This window comes from Caretta caretta, chromosome 2 (genome assembly GCF_965140235.1).
Source record: "Caretta caretta isolate rCarCar2 chromosome 2, rCarCar1.hap1, whole genome shotgun sequence".
Classification (NCBI taxonomy): Eukaryota; Metazoa; Chordata; order Testudines; family Cheloniidae; genus Caretta; species Caretta caretta.
In genome coordinates this window covers 111,688,730-111,709,814 of record NC_134207.1, presented here as the reverse complement: position 1 = coordinate 111,709,814, position 21,085 = coordinate 111,688,730, and the positions used below count along the sequence as shown (strand labels likewise).

General features: G+C 40.6%; 1 protein-coding gene across 1 annotated transcript in view; it reads right to left on the bottom strand.

Moving 5' to 3' along the window:
- JARID2 (jumonji and AT-rich interaction domain containing 2) overlaps positions 1-21,085 on the bottom strand; it is a 306,448-nt gene that overhangs the window by 168,703 nt on the left and 116,660 nt on the right. The window contains exon 2 of the mRNA XM_048839904.2: positions 8,994-9,129. Coding sequence (XP_048695861.1) covers positions 8,994-9,129 — 136 coding nt within the window. The remainder of the gene's footprint in view (positions 1-8,993; positions 9,130-21,085) is intronic.

Here is a 21,085-nt window from a genome sequence, read left to right as displayed (position 1 = left end):
TTTTGTAAAAAACAAATAAACCTGCATTCAAGAATAAAACAATGTAAAACTTTAGAGCCTACAAGTCCACTCAGTCCTACTTCTTGTTCAGCCAATGCAAAAGAGAAACAAGTTTGTTTACTTTTACGGCAGATAATGCTGCTGGCTTCTTATTTACAATGTCATCTGAAAGTGAGAACAGGCATTCACATGGCACTTTTGTATCTGGCATTGCAAGGTATTTACAGTCCAGATCTGCTAAACATTCCTATGCCCCATCATGCTTTGGCCACCATTCCAGAGGACGCTTCCATGCTGATGATGCTCGTTAAAAAAAAAAATTGTGTTAATTAAATTTGTGACAACTCCTTGGGGGAGAACTGTATGTCTCCTGCTCTGTTTTCCCTGCATTCTGCCATATAGTTCATGTTATAGCAGTCTCGGATGATGACCCAGCACGTGCTGTTGTTCGTTTTAAGAACACTTTCACTGCAGATTTGACAAAACGCAAAGAAGGTACCAATGTAGGTACCAATGCTACAGCACTCGACCCAAGGTTTAAGAATCTGAAGTGCCTTCCAAAATCTGAGAGGGACGAAGTGTGGAGTATGCTTTCAGAAGTCTTGAAAGAGCAACACTCCAATGTGGAAATTACAGAACCCACCCAACCAAAAAAAGAAAATATCAACCTTCTGCTGGTGGCATCTGACTCAGATGATGAAAATGAACCTGCATCGGTCCGAACTGCTTTGGATAGTTATCGAGCACAACCCATTATCAGCATGGAAGCATGTCCTCTGGAATAGTGATTGAAGCACGAAGGGACATATGAATCTTTAGTGCATCTGGCACGTAAATATCTTGAAACGCCAGCTACAACAGTGCCATGCGAACACCTGTTCTCACTTTCAGATGACACTGTAAATAAGACTGGCAGCATTATCTCCCGTAAATGTAAACAAACTTGTTTCTCTAAGCATTGGCTGAACCAGAAGTAGGACTGAGTGGACTTGTAGGCTCTAAAGTTTGACATTGTTTTATTCCTGAATGCAGATTTGTTTGTTTTTTACTTAATTCTATATTTATGAGTTCAACTTTCACGATGAAAGAGATTGCACTATAATACTTGTATTAGGTGAACTGAAAATACAATTTCTTTTGTTGGTTACAGTGCAAATATTTGTAATAAAAAATAAATATAAAGTGAGCACTGTACACTTTGTATTCTGTGTTGTAATTGAACTCAATATATTTGAAAAAAGTAGAAAACATCCAAAAATATTTAAATAAATGGTATTCTATTATTGTTTAACAGCACAATTAATTTTTTTAATCACTTGACAGCCTTGGTAAATATTCTCTCTTTGAACATGCATAGTTAATTTAGAAACCAGTAAAAGAAGTAACCCTTATTGGGCAGCATAATGTCTTAAGAGACTGCCCCCAAAGAATCCTAATACATACAGAGTAGGATTCTACTTCACCTTTATCATAATACCTTTGTTGTGTTTGCAGAGGTTGTACACACAGATTCTACATAAAAGATATCTGTCAGAAATAAGTGCATTCCAAATGATTTGTAACTCTAAACTATTTACGTATCCTGTTTTTTGGACCTGGCAGTTGGACAGATATGGAGGCAGAAAACACATAATATTCTAGACTGATATACTTCATTGTCTAATTGGCTGATAGTGAGTTATATTGAATTGTACCAATGCACTTCAGTTAGGTTTGGGCATTAATTATAAGAATGGCCATACTGGGTCAGACCGATGCTCCATCTAGCCCAGTATCCTGTTTTCCAACAGTGGCCAATGCCAAGTGCCTCAGAGGGAACGAACAGAACAGGTAATCATCAAATGATCCATCCTCTGTAGCCCATTCCCAGCTTCCGGCAAACAGAGGCTAGGGACACCATCCCTGCCTGTCCTAGCTAATAGCCATTGATGGACCTATCCTCCATGAATTTATCTATTTCTTTTTTGAAATCTGCTATAGTCTTGGCCTTCACAACATCCTCTGGCAAGGAGTTCCACAGGTCGACTGTGTGTTGTGTGAAAAAAATACTTCCTTTTTTTTTGTTTTAAACCTGCTGCCTGTTAATTTCATTTGGTGGCCCCTAGTTCTTTTATTATGAGAAGGAGAAAATAACACTTCCTTATTTACTTTCTCCACACCAATCATGATTTTATAGACCTATATCATATCCTCCCTTAAGTCGTCCCTTTTTCCCAGCTGAAAAGTCTGAGTCTTATTAATCTCTCCTCATATGGCAGCCGTTCCATGCCCCTAATCATTCTTGTTGCCCTTTTCTGAACCTTTTCCAAGTCCAATATATCTTTTTTGAGATGGGGCGACCACATCTGCACGCAGTATTCAAGATGTGGGCGGACCATGGATTATATAGAGGCAATATGATATTTTCTGTCTTATTATCTATCCCTTTCTTAATGATTCCCAACATTCTGTTTGCTTTTTTGACTGCCGCTGCACACTGAGTGGATGTTTTCAGAGAACTATCTGACTCAGTGACTCCAAGATCTCTATGAGTGGTAACAGCTAATTTAGACACCATCATTTTATATGTATAGTTGGGATTATGTTTTCAAATGTGCATTACTTTGCATTTATCAACATTGAAGTTCATCTGCCATTTTGTTGCCCAGTCACCCAGTTTTGAGAGATCCTTCTGTAGTTCTTTGCAGTCTTCTTGGGACTTAACTATCCTGAGTAGTTTTGTATCATCTCCAAATTTTGCCACTTCACTCTTTACCCCCTTTTCCAGATCATTTATGAATATGCTAAATAGGACTGGACCCATTACAGACCCCTGGGGGACACCACTATTTACCTCTCTACATTCTGTAAACTGTTTCCTATCTTTTAAACCAGTTACCAATTCATTAGAGAACGTTTCCTCTTATCCCATGATTGCTTACTTTGCTTAAGAGCCTTTGGTGAGGGACCTTGTCAAAGGCTTTCAGAAAATCTAAATACACTATATCCACTGGATCTCCCTTGTTGACCCCCTCAAAGAATTCTAGTAGCTTGGTGAGAAACTATTTCCCTTTACAAAAATCATGTTGACTATTCCCAAACAAATTATCTTCATCTATGCATCTGACAATTTTGTTCTTTCCCGTAGGTTCAACCAGCTTGCCCGGTACTGAAGTCAGGCTTAATGGCCTGTAATTGCCGGGGTTACCGCTGGAGCCCTTTTTAAAAACCGGCATCACATTAGCTATCCTCCAGTCATTTGGTACAGAAGCTGATTTAAATGATAGGTTACAGTCCTGCAATTTCACATTTGAGTTCCTTCAGAACTCTTGGGTGAATACCATCTGGTGACTTATTGCTGTTTAGTTTACCAATTTTTCTAAAACCTCCACTAATGACACCTCGATCTGGGACAGTTCCTCAGATTTGTCACCTAAAAAGAATGGCTCAGGTTTGGGAATCTTCCTCACATCCTCCACCATAAAGACTGACGTGAAAAATTCATTTAGTTTCTCCGCAATGGCCTTATCGTCCTTAAGTGTATTGTATTATGTATTATGTTGTATTTTTATTTAAATTTAAATATTGATTGTTACTATTTGTATTACTGTAGCACCTAGGAACCCGACTGGACCAGGACCTCTTTGTGTTAGGTGCTGTACAAATGCACACATGCACAAAAAGTAAGCTCTTTGGGGCAGAGCTTGTTTAACAACCACATATGTAAAGAGGAGAAAAATGAATATTCCACCGGAACAGCAGGCATAGTACATTCAGTAAATCAAGAAGCAGACTGAAGATTTAAAGAGAAAAATATATGAAAGTTTTGAATCCCTCAGCCCAACACTAACTAGAACTTACCCTCATGCTTACAAATTCATCAGCTAGGTCAGGTTTCTACACAAGTTTGGGAGAATATATTGGGCTAGCATATTTGTAGTCGATTTCATTCATCAGCTTTATGGGACAAACCTAAGGTTACTGACAATTTTATGAACATTGGAGTATTTCTGCTGTCTGCAAAATGACTACCTCATCATCTTTATAGTATATTATTACTGATAGTCTTAACAGAAAAAAATTCTTTGCACTTTTATCGTTTTTGAAGGTAATGCTACCATAAACAAACAAACAAAAATCTAAAAATAGGATTGTAAAAGGTCATCAAAACTTGGTTCATGAGCTACTCTTAAGGGTTCCGGATTTACTCTTGTAAACACAATGCAAGCAATAGTTAAATCTTTTTTTCTTTTATAGCCATATTTCACATTTAAAGCTATGTAAGAAAACTATTTCAATGAGAACTAGTTTTCCTCTTAAAAGATGACTACTAAAAACTGGTATCTCAATCCCAAACACACCAGTCTCTATTATTAAAATCTTAATTCAAATGACAGGCAATAATAAATCAAAATCACAGTACAGGTCTCCTTTGGGTTTTCCAGTGTGCAAATTCGTTACTATAATCTGAGATAAAGTATCCCATTTAGTTCTACAAAGGGTTTCCTGACAACTTATAGAAACATCCTCTTCTGATTTTTTGTTCCCACATGTTGGAAGAGAACCTAGTGAACAAAAGGCATATTATACCAAAAGGATAGTGGGTCATTCTATACTCTGAATATTTAGAGTCAGTGTAAACATACTGATACTGTATATTTCATCAGCTTCCTACATCCTTCCCTCTAAAAAGCCCACTGGTTAAGTATTGGTGGAGGGGAGTGTTGGGCACGAAGGCAAACGCTAAGTGTACAAAATAATTTTTGAAACTAATTACTAACAGGGACAAAAAAATAAGCTAAAGAAAAAGGTATGAAGAGTTAGGCAGTCCTTAAGGAAACTACTGAACACTAACCAGGACCAGACAAACACCAGAGATTCTGCAATAAATTTAAAAAGCAAGGTTTGTTTTAGAAATAACTATCCACTATGATTTCTTTATCAGTGATATAGGGACAGGGTAGAGGAGTTAATACAATTCAGCTTTCAGTATTTTAAAGACTATTTTAAACAAAAATAATTACGTCAATGTTTTCATTTAAGAGAGAGTCTTCTATTATACATACATAGCCCAGTTAATTGTGTGTCAGTCTCCTCTAGGTAGAACCAATACAAGCCTTACTGCAGATATAGGCTCCCCTAGATGGGGCCATTTCTACTGGATCTGCTTTTCACACAGTCAGCTAAAATGGTGCTGTAAATGGTTCCAGCTGCCAAAACAGTACATATACTACAGCTCACGCTCATTTTAATTCTTTTTGAGCGCTTGTTTGTGACTATTTGTAATCCATAAAAAAAGTTTTAGAAACAGTGGCTGCATGAGGTTATTGCATGTTTCATTTGCCCCTTCTTCCATCATACAGAACTTACTAGGCATAAAAATATACTACAGGTTGCCATCCCATCATATTTCTAAAAAGAAGGGGAGATAATGGGAAATCTCCTGCCAATCTGGACATTGGCACCATGGATACGATAATCTAACTTGGGGTCCTCTCATCTACCTGTGATGGAATTCTGAATACCTAGAAGTCCTTGATGACAATCAGTTGCTCTATAATGAGCGTAGACCTTGATCTCATGGTATCAGAGTCTGTTTTCTGCTTCCAGATACCTACCTGACTTTGCAGTTTGCTGGAGGATGCTCTCCACTGCCTGCAACACATGGTAAGAGCAATACCATGGAGTGAGGACAGTCTCTCTCGAATTTAAGTATATAAAACAACATTCAGGCACTTAATAAGGGGCCTCCTTTCTATGAATGTTGAATACGTGTAGCTCCCATTGAAGAAGGGTTCCCACTGAAGTCATCAGGAGCAGACAGTGTTCAACACCTCTGTAAAATCAGGACCTCGTTTAGGTCCCTGACTTATGGTCCCCAAGATTGAAAATTCTGTCTCATGCATATAAAAAGTAGTACCACCAAATTCTGTCCCATATAGGACCTATGCCACACAACTCTTGAGCAAGCCCAATCAACTCTCAAAAGGGGTTCCAAGGTTTATCCCTATCACAACATTTCTTTCCAACACAGTCACAACATTTTCTCACCACTGAATAGTAACCTGGTGAAAATTAAGTATGATCTGCAGTCAAAAAAGCAAACAGGAAGTTAGGAATCATTAAAAAGGGATAGAGAATAAGATGGAGAATATCTTATAGCCCTTATATAAATCCATGGTATGCCCACATCTTGAATACTTCATACAGATGTGGTTCCCTCATCTCAAAAAAGATATACTGGCATTAGAAAAGGTTCAGAAAAGGGCAACAACAACAAAAAAATAGGGGTTTGGAATGGGTCCCATATGAGGAGAGATTAAAGAGGCTAGGACTTTTCAGCTTGGAAAAGAGGAGTCTAAGGGGGGATATGATAGAGGTATATAAAATCATGAGTGGTGTGGAGAAAGTGAGTAAGGAAAAGTTATTTACTTGTTCCCATAATATAAGAACTAGGGGCCACTAAGTGAAATTAATGGATAGCAGGTTTAAAACAAATAAAAGGAAGTTCTTCACTCAGCAGACAGTCAACCTGTGGAACTCCTTGCCTGAGGAGGTTGTGAAGGCTAGGACTATAACAGGGTTTAAAAGAGAACTAGATAAATTCATGCAGGTTAAGTCCATTAATGGCTATTAGCCAGGATGGATAAGGAATAGTGTCCCTAGCCTCTGTTTGTCAGAGGGTGGAGATGGATGGCAGGAGGAGATCACCTGATCATTACCTGTTAGGTTCACTCCCTCTGGGGCACCTGGCATTGGCCACTGTCAATAGACAGAAGACTGGGCTGGTTGGACCTTTGGTCTGACCCAGTATGGCCATTCTCATGTTCTTATTTCCTTATTCCCCACATAGTAAGTTTTAAATCTAAAATTAATGTACGTGGCCATTTTTAAAAAAAAACACGGAGAGTGATGAACATTTCTTAATGGTCTTTTCCTCCATATCAGACCATTTCTCCCTTTCACAAAACCTCACCCTTCTTTTAAATGAGGGTTAAACAGATCCAGTGAAGGTCAGTGGTCTTCCTTAAATGCAACAGCTCTGCAACTGGACACCTAGTGAAACATTTCATTTACAGAAAGGAATTAGAAAGGAAGCCCTTCTGGCTCAGAAAAAAAGTAGAGCATATCTATACTTCACCTAAAGTTTCAATTTCCAGCTCCAGCAGATGAACATCCACCAGGTTTGATCAAACTAGAACACTAGAAATAGCACCATAACCACAATGGCATGGGTGGGAGCATGGGCTAGCCACCAGAGTACCATGCTGTCCAAGACCCTAGGTACGTACTTGTGTGGCTAGCTCCTGCTACCACCTGCGCTACTGTAGCTACACTGCTCTTTTAAGCATGCTAGCTCAATCAAAGCTCAGTTGCATATGTCTATCTGAGCTGGAAAGGATCACTCCAGCTGCAGTGTAGACATACCTTTAGTCACCCATGTGTGTGGAGAGCGGGATTACATTATAGAATACCAGAGTAGTGAGGAATATTCTGAAGACCTAGTCCTCTCTGGCAATGACATAGCCGATGGCATACTCCATGTCTGGTACCTGCATTGAAAGAGCATTCCCAGACAACTCAGTTTTCATCTCGGCTGTCTTTGGAGAAACCAGACACCATACAACTCCCAGTCATCCTGTAACCTGGCACACCATCAAAGCGTTCTAATGCACAGTTACTGTGCTTCACGCCTAGAGTTTTTTTTTGCTTTGACTAAAGAAAACCCCCACAATGGAATAAGAAACTTTAAAAAAAAAAAAAATCATGCTTGACAGAAGATCAATGTAGCAGAGGTGCTGGAGAAAAAAGAAAGCCAATGCTGTTTTGCATACACCTTCTAAAGCTAGAGTGACCCTTCTCTTCAGATTAGTATTTGATATTATTACTGACCTCAGCAGTCAGAAGGTATTCCTTAGTCGCCTGGAGAGGCTATAGTTGTTTATCTGACGCAATAACTTAAACATACACAGACTGTATCTATCCATCCATCTAGGCATTCCACTAGTATCTGCCTTGTACCTTACAAACGGAAGCTGCATTCAAATATGAATAATCCACCAAGTAAGCACCCAGTTGCTGCTTTAATGTATTAGCGCATGTACAGTTATTCATATGCTGACAAGCATCTGCACTTCGCCTCCACAAAGAAACCCACCAGCTTTTGTCAGTGAAGAGAGAAACACAAACTTGCCCAGAAACTTGAACACTGTCAGTCATTTTCCATTTTCAACCCAGCATGATAAAGCCTATTTAAGGAAGGATCGTGTATCACTGAATGAGCCCAGAAAAGCCAAATTTTATACTCTCCTCTGAAGGCATCACATCTTTCTTACTCAAGAAGAGAGAGCAAGAGTACTGAAAGACTGTGAAATCATTCCTTCAGTGGCCAAAGGGCTTAACGAAAAAGATGAAAAATAAACTCTTACCAATCTCGGCAACTTTTCTTTATTTTCACCTCTCCTCCCACTTCTGCCCACCTGCCTCCATTATGGGGTGAAGAAAGTTGCATGATGGGAACTTGACCCATAGCCCCCAAAGATCCCTGTGCAACTCATTTCTGCCCCACAACAATTTGTGAACATTTCCCAAGAGGCATTGTGTCAGATGGTGGCACATGGCACAGTGGGTTACCTACCCATGGTGTACCACGCTTGGCATTGACACAAGCATTTCTGTGGGTATGTGCAGCACTGACACAAGCAGCCAAGCAAGCACGCGCATGAGAAATATGCTAACTTTGGCAGCTGTATGCAGACACAACTTGTGTTGACCAAAGTTTGTAGCATAGACATGGCCTCAGTATCCCGCTTTTATGGCGCCCTGGGTCTACACAGTTTGTTGTAGAGGTAAAGTGAACCCCTTAAGCATTCAAAAACCAAGTTCTCCTGAACTGTGCAGATCAAAAGGACAATGTGTTTGCCAACCTGTGTATTGTCATCTTGCTTCTAAAAACTAGCATTACACTTAAAATGACAGAACTCTTCCAGTTGAACCAAAGAGAAGAGACTTACCATTCACAGTCTTGAGACTCCCATTGATGCCGTCACCATGTTGCCTCTTCTGTGCATTTTTGAATTCCTTTAGAGATAAGTAAAGGACCTTTCGTACCACCCTCTCTTCTGACCATGGAATCCCATCACTGTCATCCTAGAGAAAATAATAATGGAAAGGAAACATTTACTGGAAGGATCTAAACAAATGCATTCAAAAGATATCCTCTATCTAGACCAGAGGTGGGCAAACTATGGCCCGCAGGCCACATCCAGCCCACGGGACCATCTTGCCCGGCCCCTGAGCTCCCAGTCGGGGAGGCTAGCCCCCGGCCCCTCTCCCCCGCAGGTACACCACCGCACGGGCAGCGTGGCTTGCGCCCACCCACCTCCCAGGCTTTCCAATAAGCCGGTCCTGCTGCTCTGAACAGCATGGTAAGGGGACCGGGGGGGGTTGGATATGGGGCAGGAGGTCCCAGGGGTCATGGGGCGGAGGTTCAGGCAGGGGGTTGGATAGGTGCTGGAATCCCGAGGGGTCCTGGGGCGGGGGGGCAACAGGGAGCGGGGGAGGTTGGGGGTCCCGGGAGGGAGCGGTCGGGACAAGGAGTGGATGGGGGGGTTGTTGAATGGGTTGGGGGTCCCAGGGGGCCTGTCAGGGAGCAGGGGGGGGTTGGATAAGGGTTGAGGCAGTCAAGGGACGGGGGGGTGCATAGGGGGTGGGGTTGGATGGGTCGGAGGTTCTGAGGGGGGCAGTCAGGGGGCGGGAAGTGGGAAGTGGATAGGGGGCGGGGGCCAGGCTGTTTGCGGAGGCACAGCCTTCTCTACCTGGCCCTCCATACCATTTCACAACCCCGATGTGGCCCTCGAGCCAAAAAGTTTGCCCGCCCCTGATCTAGACAAAGAAATTATAAAGAATAAAAACCGTGTAGCATGCAAACCCCATATAATTTGAACATCAGAGGCATTAACACATGACAGGAACATGGCAATCAAACCATTAGTCCATCTAATCCATTATTCTGCTCCTAGCAATAGCCAATATCAAGTACTATAGAAGAAGTACAATTTATTTTTAAATCCCTATAATGAACCCTACTGCACAGAGAAATTTATCACAGCCAGGAAATATTCCCCCATTCTCAGAGACTGGTAAAAGTAGAAACAACACTGAACTGAGCTGCAGAAAACATTTAAGTAAATACAGTGTACCAACGTAACATGTTGTCATTTATGTGCCTCAATATTTTATATACTGATGCAATATCAACTGCTCACTGGCATAGCAGTGTATCTGGATTATAGTCGTACAATACATTTGACTACAATGAAGTTACTGTGGTTTAATATCAGAGTAGAGCAACATGGAATTTGGCCTGTGGAGCATATTGCTTTTTAAGTGACTTTTAGGAGACAAATACTGTATTACAAAAAGGAATACTAGCGTATGTAATATTTGATAGTTGCTTTAGTTAAAAAGATTAGTGCCCTGCAAAATTATTTCCCTTAAGCTTTTAGCATTCTAATCAGTGTAGTTAGAAAATTGTTCTAAGGGCATATGTAGAAGTAAGGTAAGTCTTGCTGCATCTCATTTTCTTACGCTCTAGCTTCCCTGTTGTGGTCTCAGGACTTTTACAATCATAATTTATGGTTTCTAGCCCTAGAATTCCTTAAGGGCTGTGTCCCTGCCAAGTGGGAAGATTAGAGTTTTCTGGAGAGCCCTTGTTTACGCAAGCATACCCCACTGCACTGCCACACTTCACTGAGAAACCAAAACACCACTATCAATGATCCACTCCAGAGGGCAATAGGGTTTACATTGTGTGAGAGAAGCGGCCAACAGCATTAACTTTTTTAAAATAAACTTATTTTAGGGGGACTATCAACACCTTTTCTTAGCTACACCAGTGAGTTATTTGAGGCTGGGAGGAGCCTATTGAATGCTAAGCATACATCTTTTCCTCCCAATTGCCTGACTGATTACTTGACCAAAATATACATATATGAAGGCCAAACAATGACTACAGAGAAAAAAGTTAGCATCCTGACAGCAGGATGTTCCTCTCACACTAGGGACATGCTACTATGCTACAAACACACACAGAACTATGCCCAGATAGCTTTTGGAATATATGGAACTTCAAGCCAAGAAAGCAGGACTTTGTAATTGAACTGAAACATTTATGGAAAAATTCTCTAGGCAAGTACTTTAAAGAGAATGGTGATCTCAATTGCCCCGACAACAGATGTTTACATAAATTGAATTTCAGTTTGCCATTTTCCTACCAATACAAATTCAGTCCACACTTTTCTCCTCTCCCCTACTAGGCATGACCAGAACTGGCAGAGTGAAGACAGTAATCAAATTGGAGGTTTCCACGCTATACGTAATTTTAATAAAGATTAGCAGGATTGTCAGTTGTATTTTTCTGACACACCAACACATACTGAAAGTAAACTACAGTAGGGACCGCTTCTGATATAGAACAATGTTGACAACAAAAGTTTGCCATCACTGCTGGCAGTGTCCTGACCTCTCAGTTAGTTAGATGAGAAAAGCATGATGATTTAATTAAGAGTTTTCCCTTCAGTGGTAAAGGTATTTTTGCTCAGTTAGAAAAAAGGCCATAACATCTAACGCATTTGTCTGAGTTTATCAATTTAGTGTTTATAACATGAAGAGTCTACTGTTTCCTTAAAAATGTTAAATTGGTATTTGTACATGAGGCTACACAGATGACTGGAGCAAGGAAAAATGTGGTGTGCTCTAAAATGGTACTTCAAATATGGCCTGAGGACATTACCTACAAGTTGTGATGCCATGGTCGAGTTACATGGGTCATCCAAACAAGAAACAACAAAAACGTTATCACCCTACACGGTTATATATTTTGTTTAAACTACAGATACGAAACAAATAAGAATTCATAAATAAGTCAAGGAACTCCCTGGTGCCTTTTTCTTAGATCCACCGACCGTAAAGGAGAAACCACTGGTAAAAACTGCTTGGCTTCCACTTCTCCCTCCTACCCCCACCCCAGCAATTGCAATGCCCCTGGAGTCCTGAAATTCACTTGGAAACTACAGCAAGGGCCTGTACTGATCCTGGCAGATAAAAATGCAGCTTTTCTAAATTCAAGAAATCCTACTGAAATCCACTTAACCATGATATAGAAACTGACTACCACTGAAAGAACATGGCAGCATATTTTGTTCCAATACCCACAAAGTGAAATTTGCTGACAGTGACCTTTAAAATATTCCTGGCACACACTGATCAGAGAGCAGAGTGCAACTGAGTGAGTGACCTATGAAATGTACAGTATATTCTCCGGAACATCTCAGTTACAGACACAATTCAAGAGGAGGTAGTAAAGGAAAATCTGAAGAGAGAGGCATGTCTAACCTACTTTACTTAGGTTTAAACAATTCACTTTTTTAAAGCTACTAAAACATGTAGATCAACGGTTTTATCCTTCTCCTCCTACAAAGTACTATAGACCCAAAAGAGGCCCTGGTAGAATTTTTACCAAGACCTAGTGCCATCGCACAGTGAAATTTGTTTGTTATTGTTTTTAAGTTGGCAGCCACAGCCTTACCACAGAACATTCTCTGGGAACCTCACACCTGTTGAAGGACCTGACGAGCAGTAGTTCCATCAGAGAACAAAGGGGTCCCAAAAATTAGCAACAACTATAGCTCTCTGCAACCACTAAAGCTGTAAGTTTCAGAGTAGCAGCCGTGTTAGTCTGTATTTGCAAAAAGAAAAAGAGTACTTGTGGCACCTTAGAGACTAACCAATTGATTTGAGCATGAGCTTTCGTGAGCTACAGCTCACTTCATCGGATGCATCCGATGAAGTGAGGTGTAGCTCACGAAAGCTCATGCTCAAATAAATTCGTTAGTCTCTAAGATGCCACAAGTACTCCTTTTCTTGAAGCTGTAAGATTACATTTCACATTATTACAGAGCAATCTTCTCCTTTGTGTAACTGTAGAACCAAGACGAATCATGCTGGCTTAATCTTCACACCACAATAGTGGCACTTGCTATTTATATGCCCCAGAAGGAGGGTGTCTCCACAACCAGAACTTCCACCCACCCAGAGTCCTACCCACACTGCAATATGAGAAGGCCACAACAAAGCAGCCACCCCACTTCAGTAAAGACTTCAATTTCACCAATACAGTATCCTCCAAGAACAGCAAAATAAGAGACCAAGCCATTGCCAATAATCATGGTTGCACATCTCCATATCTTAAAAAAGCAATAAAAATATATCATCATCATAAGCTACATTTCCCCTCAGGCATCCAATATAAAAGCAGACCGGAGGGAGAAAGCAGCTGACCTGGAACCCAACTGCATTCTTTCAGCTAGCAAATTCCAACTCTTGACACATTTAGTTATAATTGCACAGGTCAGAACTTTGCCTCATAACATCAGTGAAGAAAGACTTGCCGAATGTCTCACTTTGTATGCTACCAGTTAATTGGGTTAGTTAAACTCACCTGACAAAATAGTGTCCGTGTGCATTAAAAACCATTTTGGAATGCCTTATAGTGAAAGACTCAAGGAGCTCAATTTAGTTATCTTATCAAAGCTATGGCTAAAGGTTGACTTGATCAGAGTCTAAAAGTAACAGAAACAGAAATGTGATAAGAGATCTAGCAGACAAAAATGTTCAAGATGGCTGGAAGCTGAACCTAGTCAAATTTAGACTAGAAATAAGGTGTAAATGTTTTAACATGGAGGGTAGCCAACCATTGGAACAATGTACCAAGGATTGTGGTGGATCCTCGATTTTAAAATTTCCAATAATGAAGTTTGGATGATGTTAAAAAAAAATGCTCTGTTTCAAACAAAAATTAAATAGGTGCAAATCCTATGGCTCGTGTTAATCAGGAGGTCAGGCTAGATGATCACAATGTTTCCTTCTGACCAATGTTCCTCTAATTTTTGACAGCACGCATGCACAAAAAATTTCTTCTGTGCAAATTTGTGTGTGCACGGTGTTTCACCATGTGTGCGGGGTTTAGAATCTGTGCGCGCGCACACATGCACAGCTTAAAGGGATCAGTGCTTCTGACTTTATAATATATAGTTAATTTTATTTATAACTGAAGTAGTTCAAGTCCCAACAGATCACAGAGTTAAAATGCTAGTTGCAGAATTTCTTTTAAATTGTTACAAAAAAATTAATTTATTTTCCTCATCTGTTAAACAGTTTCGGGAGGCTTGGCATCACACATGTAGTATCTAAACATCAGACACCAAAGTGCCTGCTAGTGGCAGATTGCTGAATACAATATGGAAGAAGAAAATACATCATTCCCTATGATTTGGCACACAACCCTCTACCAGCCAGAGATGAGTAGCAAGCTTCTGTAGAACTCTGAGCTCTGCTAAATGTACCAAGGACAACCCTGTTCCAAGGTAACTAGTTTGTAAATTTTTCTTTATTTGTAAAATTTCATACTCACTGTTTTTGAAGCTAAGTGACAAACTATTGTCATATACAAATCATTTTAAAGTGGTTTTATTTTAAAATTCTTTACCTGTGCCACTCTGCACCTCACTATGCAACCAGAGCTTACAATTTGTTCACTGTGGGTGAAACTCAACCCTGTGCAGAGGTCCTGCACAAGGACTATGCACCACTTAAGCTCCATTTTGAGAATTGAAGTGGTGCATAGGCCCTCAGTACAGGGTTGAGTTTCACCCTTTTGAATGCTACTACTTTACAAGCACCAAAAGCACTATTACTTTTGCTTCTGTATTCATTCAACAGATACCACATTCTCAGGCTCGGCCTAGCCTTTAGTAAATAGTTCATATGGTAAAAAAGCAGCTGAAGCAAGGGCAAATGCACACAACACAGAAGGCTATTTGTTTTACTTTACAGAAATAGTTTAACTGCAAGGATGGCTTTATTTAAAGAGTCAGGACTTTGTAAAGTACAAGGATAGTTATAGACACGTAGGTTATGACTCAGTATGTCTGGCATATTTCCAGTTCTCTTGGGTCTTTCCCCAGCAAGCACTTCTTGACCCCATTTTTCATGCCAAGTGGCAATCAGCAAAACAATAAACAAATCCAATCAAACAAAAAAAGCCTAGCGCAGGACCCAGTTGGTAAAGATTACCATGGCACCCACTGCATTAAATGAATATGCTTTCATAGTATGGTAGTCCCAAGGGGGTCCTCCCAAAGATAAGAAGGTCAGTCTGAAGTAATGGGAAAAATACGCCACAAGTTTCGGTCCTTTCCTCAGAGATATTTTTGAACGAGATCTATTTAAAAGATGGTTTTCTTGCTGGCTAAAATATGAAAGAATCTGCCTTCAGCATGAATAGTAGAGTGAATTTTTTGGGAGAACGACTGGATGCCAACACACTTTTTCCCCCTCATTAGGGGACTGAAACTGAAGTATTTGTTTACTAAATAAATGGAACCCTGTGACAAATTTTAACAAAGACGCAGCGAGGACAGCAATTACACATTTGAAAAACAAAAGGGGATGGATGGTCTAATAGTTAAACTTTGCTTCTATTCCCAACTCTGCCACTAAGTTTCTGTGCAACTTTGGGCAAGTTATATAACTTCACTGTGCTTCAGATTTTCCATGTGTGCAATCGGACTATAACGCTTTTGTTCAGGTGTGTTGTGAGTGAATTCGGTAACATTCATACAGCACAGAGATTGTCATGGGAAAGTCTGCTACTTTACATGCCCTGTTTCTCTGCTTAATTCAAGTTAGAGGCCTTCACTGTTTTCAGTTTTTATATATATTTGCAATACATATATAAAAAGTATATAATTTTACTCTTTCATTTTTATTGTAAGATCGGGGTTTGTGAAATATTGCAAATTGACAACCCTGGAGATCAATCCTCCATGTACAGCATAAAACTCCCCTTACTGTCCAACCAATGTCCCTAAACCCTCTTCTGGAGTAACAACTTCTGGACATGAAAGCTTAGTTCCGTCCTCACGCCCAATAAACCACTGTGCTCAGCACAGACTAGCAAGAGAAGTTACATCTACAGCACAGGTATGTGAAGCCAGGCTTTTTAGAGCTTTTCATTACTCTACAACACAGCTATTTAAAGTGAAACTTTCAAACACATTCTAGTAGCAATCATTCAGTCTAGATTTTCTATAGTTAAGTGCTATATATTATGCTTAAATAGAGCTATATTCAGTTTGCAAGGCGTTATCCCTAATTTTTATTGTTTACTAGTTTCTACCAAACTCTCTGAATAAAATTCATACTGAATATTTAACTTTTTTTTAGCAAGTTTAACTATCCAGAGGATGCAAGGGTTGCTCATTTAAAACAAACTTTTTATAGAAATACAGTGCAAAAAAGTAAAGCCTTCTGAAAGAGTTAAATTGATGAAGATTGATAAGGCTTTATGAATACAGATTTCTGCCTGCTCAGAAACCTAACATCCTGTCTAATGTAGGAAAATAGCTAACATTTTTTATTGTGACCTAGCACATTGTCAAATATGACTTTGCACCTAACAGACAGTCTAACATTAAAAATGGCTTATGTATTCTATGACAAGCAGCTACAGTCATTCATGGCCAACTGCCATTGTTTAAAACAGGGGTGGGCAAACTTTTTGGCCTCAGGGCCACATCTGCGAATAGAAATTGTATGGCAGGCCACGAAGGCTCACAAAATTGGGGTTGGGGTGCAGGAGAGGGTGGGGGCTCTCACTGGGGGTGCGAGTTTCAGGGTGGGGCTGGGGATGAGGAGTTTGGGGTGCAGGAGGGTGCTCCGGGCTAGGATCAAGGGGTTTGGAGAGTGGGGGGGAGGGGAGGAAATCAGGGCAGGGGCGTGGGGAGAGGCTCAGGGGTGCACGCTCCGAGTAGCGTTTACCTCAAGCAGCTCCTGGAAGCAGAAGCATGTCCCTTCTCCAGCTCCTATGCGGAGGCACAGTCAGGCAACTCTGCACGCTGCCCAGTCCGCAGGCACTGCCGCCGCAGCTCCCATTGGAGCGCCCAGGAGCCAGAGCAGGGCCATGTCGCGGCTTCCAGGAGCCATGTGGAAGGGACCCCGACCGAGCACCCCAGCTGGAGCGCCAGAGCGGGGCCTGAGCCGCATGGAGCAGCTCCCGAACCAGTGCCCCAGCTGCAGCTCACTGGTTGGCTTAAAAAGGCTTGCGGGCTGGATCCAACCCGCGGGCCGTAGCTTGCCCACCTCTGGTTTAAAAGGTTTTAAACTGTGTTTACATCAGGTGCAATATGTGTTGGCTAGCATGGAGGGAATTCTCTCTATTAGTAGTACGATTAGCATTTAGTGCTTTAGGTATTTAGATTTTCGCCCCCCCCTAGAAAATTTCCTGTCAATTTTTCCTTTAAGACCTTCTGGTACGAGGCAGCTCTTGTAGACTAGGTATGGGGTTAATTTGGAAGAGAACCCTCTTTTCATGATTGGTGAAAAGGGGGAAAAAGGGAAAACAAAAATCTTCCCTTCTGTCTGCCCACACGAGGCTACTAAGAGGGAACACTACTTCACATCTTTTCTACTACAGTTCCCATTCCTGGCAACCTACACTCTTGGTCCTGCTCTACACTTAAAAATTAAGATTGACCTAACTTGGTCGCTCAGGACTGTGAAAAACGTTGTGGTTGGAAGGCTGTAGTTAAGTTGATCTAGTCTCTGATGTCGACACACCAGAGTCTTCTGTCAAACTAGCTATCAGCTCTTGAAAAGGTGGATTAACTACATCGACGGAAAGGCCCCTTCCACCGATGTAAGAAGCATCTACACTAGTGTTACAACTGCTCAGCTGCAGCATCATAGCAGTGCCATGGTAGTGTAAACATGGCCCCAGAGAATATATAGGTGCTTCAAAGTACATCTCTCTCTCTCTCAGGTCTCACACATGAGCTGCATGGCAGATAAAACGCCACATGGTTTTGTGTAATGAAAGAACTTAAGAAGGTTTGAGTCTGATTTACTTAATCTTGTGCACATAACCATACAGTGATGGAGGGGAATAATATATTTGAAAACCTTTTTCTAAGTACAAGTTACTAGTGATTTTGGGCACATCAAATTTTTGGGTGCCTACCCTGAAATACCTTGAAGAAGCCCCGTTTTCAGGGGGCAACTCCAGTTGCATTTCATATAAAAGTCAGACCTCTCTTTTAAAAAAAAGAAAAAAAAAGTTTCTCAAAATAGGCACCCCAAAACTGAGGTACCCAAAATCATTAGACATTTAAAAAAATTTTGGCCTTAAAATGTTAAAAATCCATTTAGTACTGGCTCCATGGGTAACTCATTCTTTTATAAACATTCAGTGCCCTCAGCAATGGTTTTGCAAATCTAGGAAAGTAGAACATCTAGGAAAGTATACAAAAACATATTATGGGGGGGAGGGATAGCTCAGCGGTTTGAGCATTGGCCTGCTAAACCCAGGGTTGTGAGTTCAATCCTTGAGCGGGCCATTTAGGGATCTGGGATAAAAATGGAAGATTGGTCCTGCTTTGAGCAGGGGGTTGGACTAGATGACCTCCTAAGGTCCCTTCCAACCCTGATATTCTATGATTCTATAACTGTTGTTCTTGTTGGTCTACCAAGGTAAATATTTGAAGAAATAGTAAACCCAAATTAATTTACACTAACATCAGTTTTGAAGTTTTCATTTATCAAATTAGAACAGAACTTCAGATGTGTCTTTCATCTGGCCATAGTTTGCCTGGATGCTATGACATACTAAAAATGCATTTACAATTTAATGATCATTTTGCACCCAGAAGGAAGGAGTTCAGAATTCAACTTCAACAAAGCAACACACACAAACAAGTCTCAAAAGAAGTTTCTGGGTTTTTTTTCTAGTGGCCAGTAGATGGGAGGGAGAGACAGAAAAGCAAGATAGGATGACAACATTACTGTAACCTTAATGGCAGTGAAAGCAGTACAGAAGGAATTCAAGAGATTAAAGTCACTCTGATGTCTAATACTTTAAAAAATAAAATTTCAAAACAGTATGGCTGTTTTCATTCAAACTGCCTTTAAACCCTGTATACATCATTGTATTCAGATGGAAAAATACTCCTGTTTATATTCTTAATTCCACCACAATACTAAAGGATCACCACCCACCAAAACCTAGAATGACCTACATGTCAGGAAATAAAGCTGTACGATAAATATAAATGAGAGCTTCTTTATTTTATTTTATTTTTTTAAGGATACCACCCCACAATACTATTCATATGAAAAAAATCACTTTTAGCACAGTGTCAGTCTTTTACAGGATTATTGCTTGAAACCAATTTATATCTGATCAAAAGCTTATTGGATTTGGGTTACAGGACATTTGTCTTTAAATCAAGAATGTCCCCTAAAATACAGGATGGTCAGTCACTTTATCTGCAACTGTGGGACCTGCACACACATACATTTCTCTTCTCCCTCCCTCCCAGTACTGAAGCAAAATAATGAAATGAAAAGCAACAGTTCCAAAATAGAGAGAGTAATCAAATTAAAATGAAACTGACAGCACACACTCATACACAGCAAATATGACTTCTATGAAACACCATAAAATAATGCGGACTGGTCTTTGATTACAGACTATTAAAATACTACAGCTGAAATCGGATTGTGACCTGTTGAAAAATCATTTATTATGTAACAACTCTGACAGTAAGAAAAGGAGTACTTGTGGCACCTTAGAGACTAACCAATTTATTTGAGCATGAGCTTTCGTGAGCTACAGCTCACTTCATCAGATGTTTACCGTGGAATCTGCAGCAGACTTTATATACACACAGAGAATATGAAACAATACCTCCTCCCACCCCACTGTCCTGCTGGTAATAGCTTATCTAAAATGATCAACAGGTGGGCCATTTCCAGCACAAATCCAGGTTTTCTCACCCTCCACCCCCCCACACAAATTCACTCTCCTGCTGGTGCTAGCCCATCCAAAGTGACAACTCTTTACATAATCAAGTCGGGCTATTTCCTGCATAGATCAAGGTTTTCTCACATCCCCCCCACCCCCATACACACACAAACTCACTCTCCTGCTGGTAACAGCTCATCTAAACTGACCACTCTCCAAGTTTAAATCCAAGTTAAACCAGAACATCTGGGGGGGGGGGGGGGTAGGAAAAAACAAGAGGAAACAGGCTACCTTGCATAATGACTTAGCCACTCCCAGTCTCTATTTAAGCCTAAATTAATAGTATCCAATTTGCAAATGAATTCCAATTCAGCAGTTTCTCGCTGGAGTCTGGATTTGAAGTTTTTTTGTTTTAAGATAGCGACCTTCATGTCTGTGATTGCGTGACGAGAGAGATTGACAGTGTGACTCTCTGGCCACCAACAGAGTCTTTATAAAAATCTGCTGGGGAGCTGCCAATTCAGCTCTTTGCACTTGGGGAAGGTGGGACATCTGAGCCAGCAGTCAAGGCAGCCACATGTGCTGTGACATCCATAGCCCTTCACCTTTGTGGTTAAATGGTACAGCCCATGAATAAAGCAGGAAGGAAGGAAAGATCAAGAATGCTTTGCCTCTCCAGTTAAAAATTGCTGCTTGGAACTGGGAGATTCCACATTCTACATATTCTCTCGGCCTTTGTGCTCTAATTAAAGCTCTTCACTGAGCACATCTCTGCACACAGTACATAGAATGCAGCGGGAAAGCGTATAAAGTAGCTCCAGATAATTAAGCTCAAGCATCTTGTTCCTAATGAATTTCATTTGGATTCAGCTCTGATTTCTTATAGTTTTCAAGCCACACAGTATGCAACTATGCTAAAAACCACAATAAAAAGTGATCTTTACATTTCAGAGGTTTTACAAATCGTAGGTGTGAGCTTTCCTGAACTCAACCCAAACTTGCTGCATCCAATTACCGTCAGACTGAAGAACCCTCAGAATAGAATGCCTGACCCTTAACTCATGAAGTTGTAACCTTTGTCATGTGCCAAAAGCAGCAGTATAATTACAGCAATAACAGACCACAACAAAAATTAAAATGGCTTGGAAGTCCATTTAAATGCATCTTCTCCACTGTTCTTGCTAGTCATTATTTTAAAGGGACCTAAAGATGCACTAGGCACTTCACAGCGCCTGTAAGGCCACT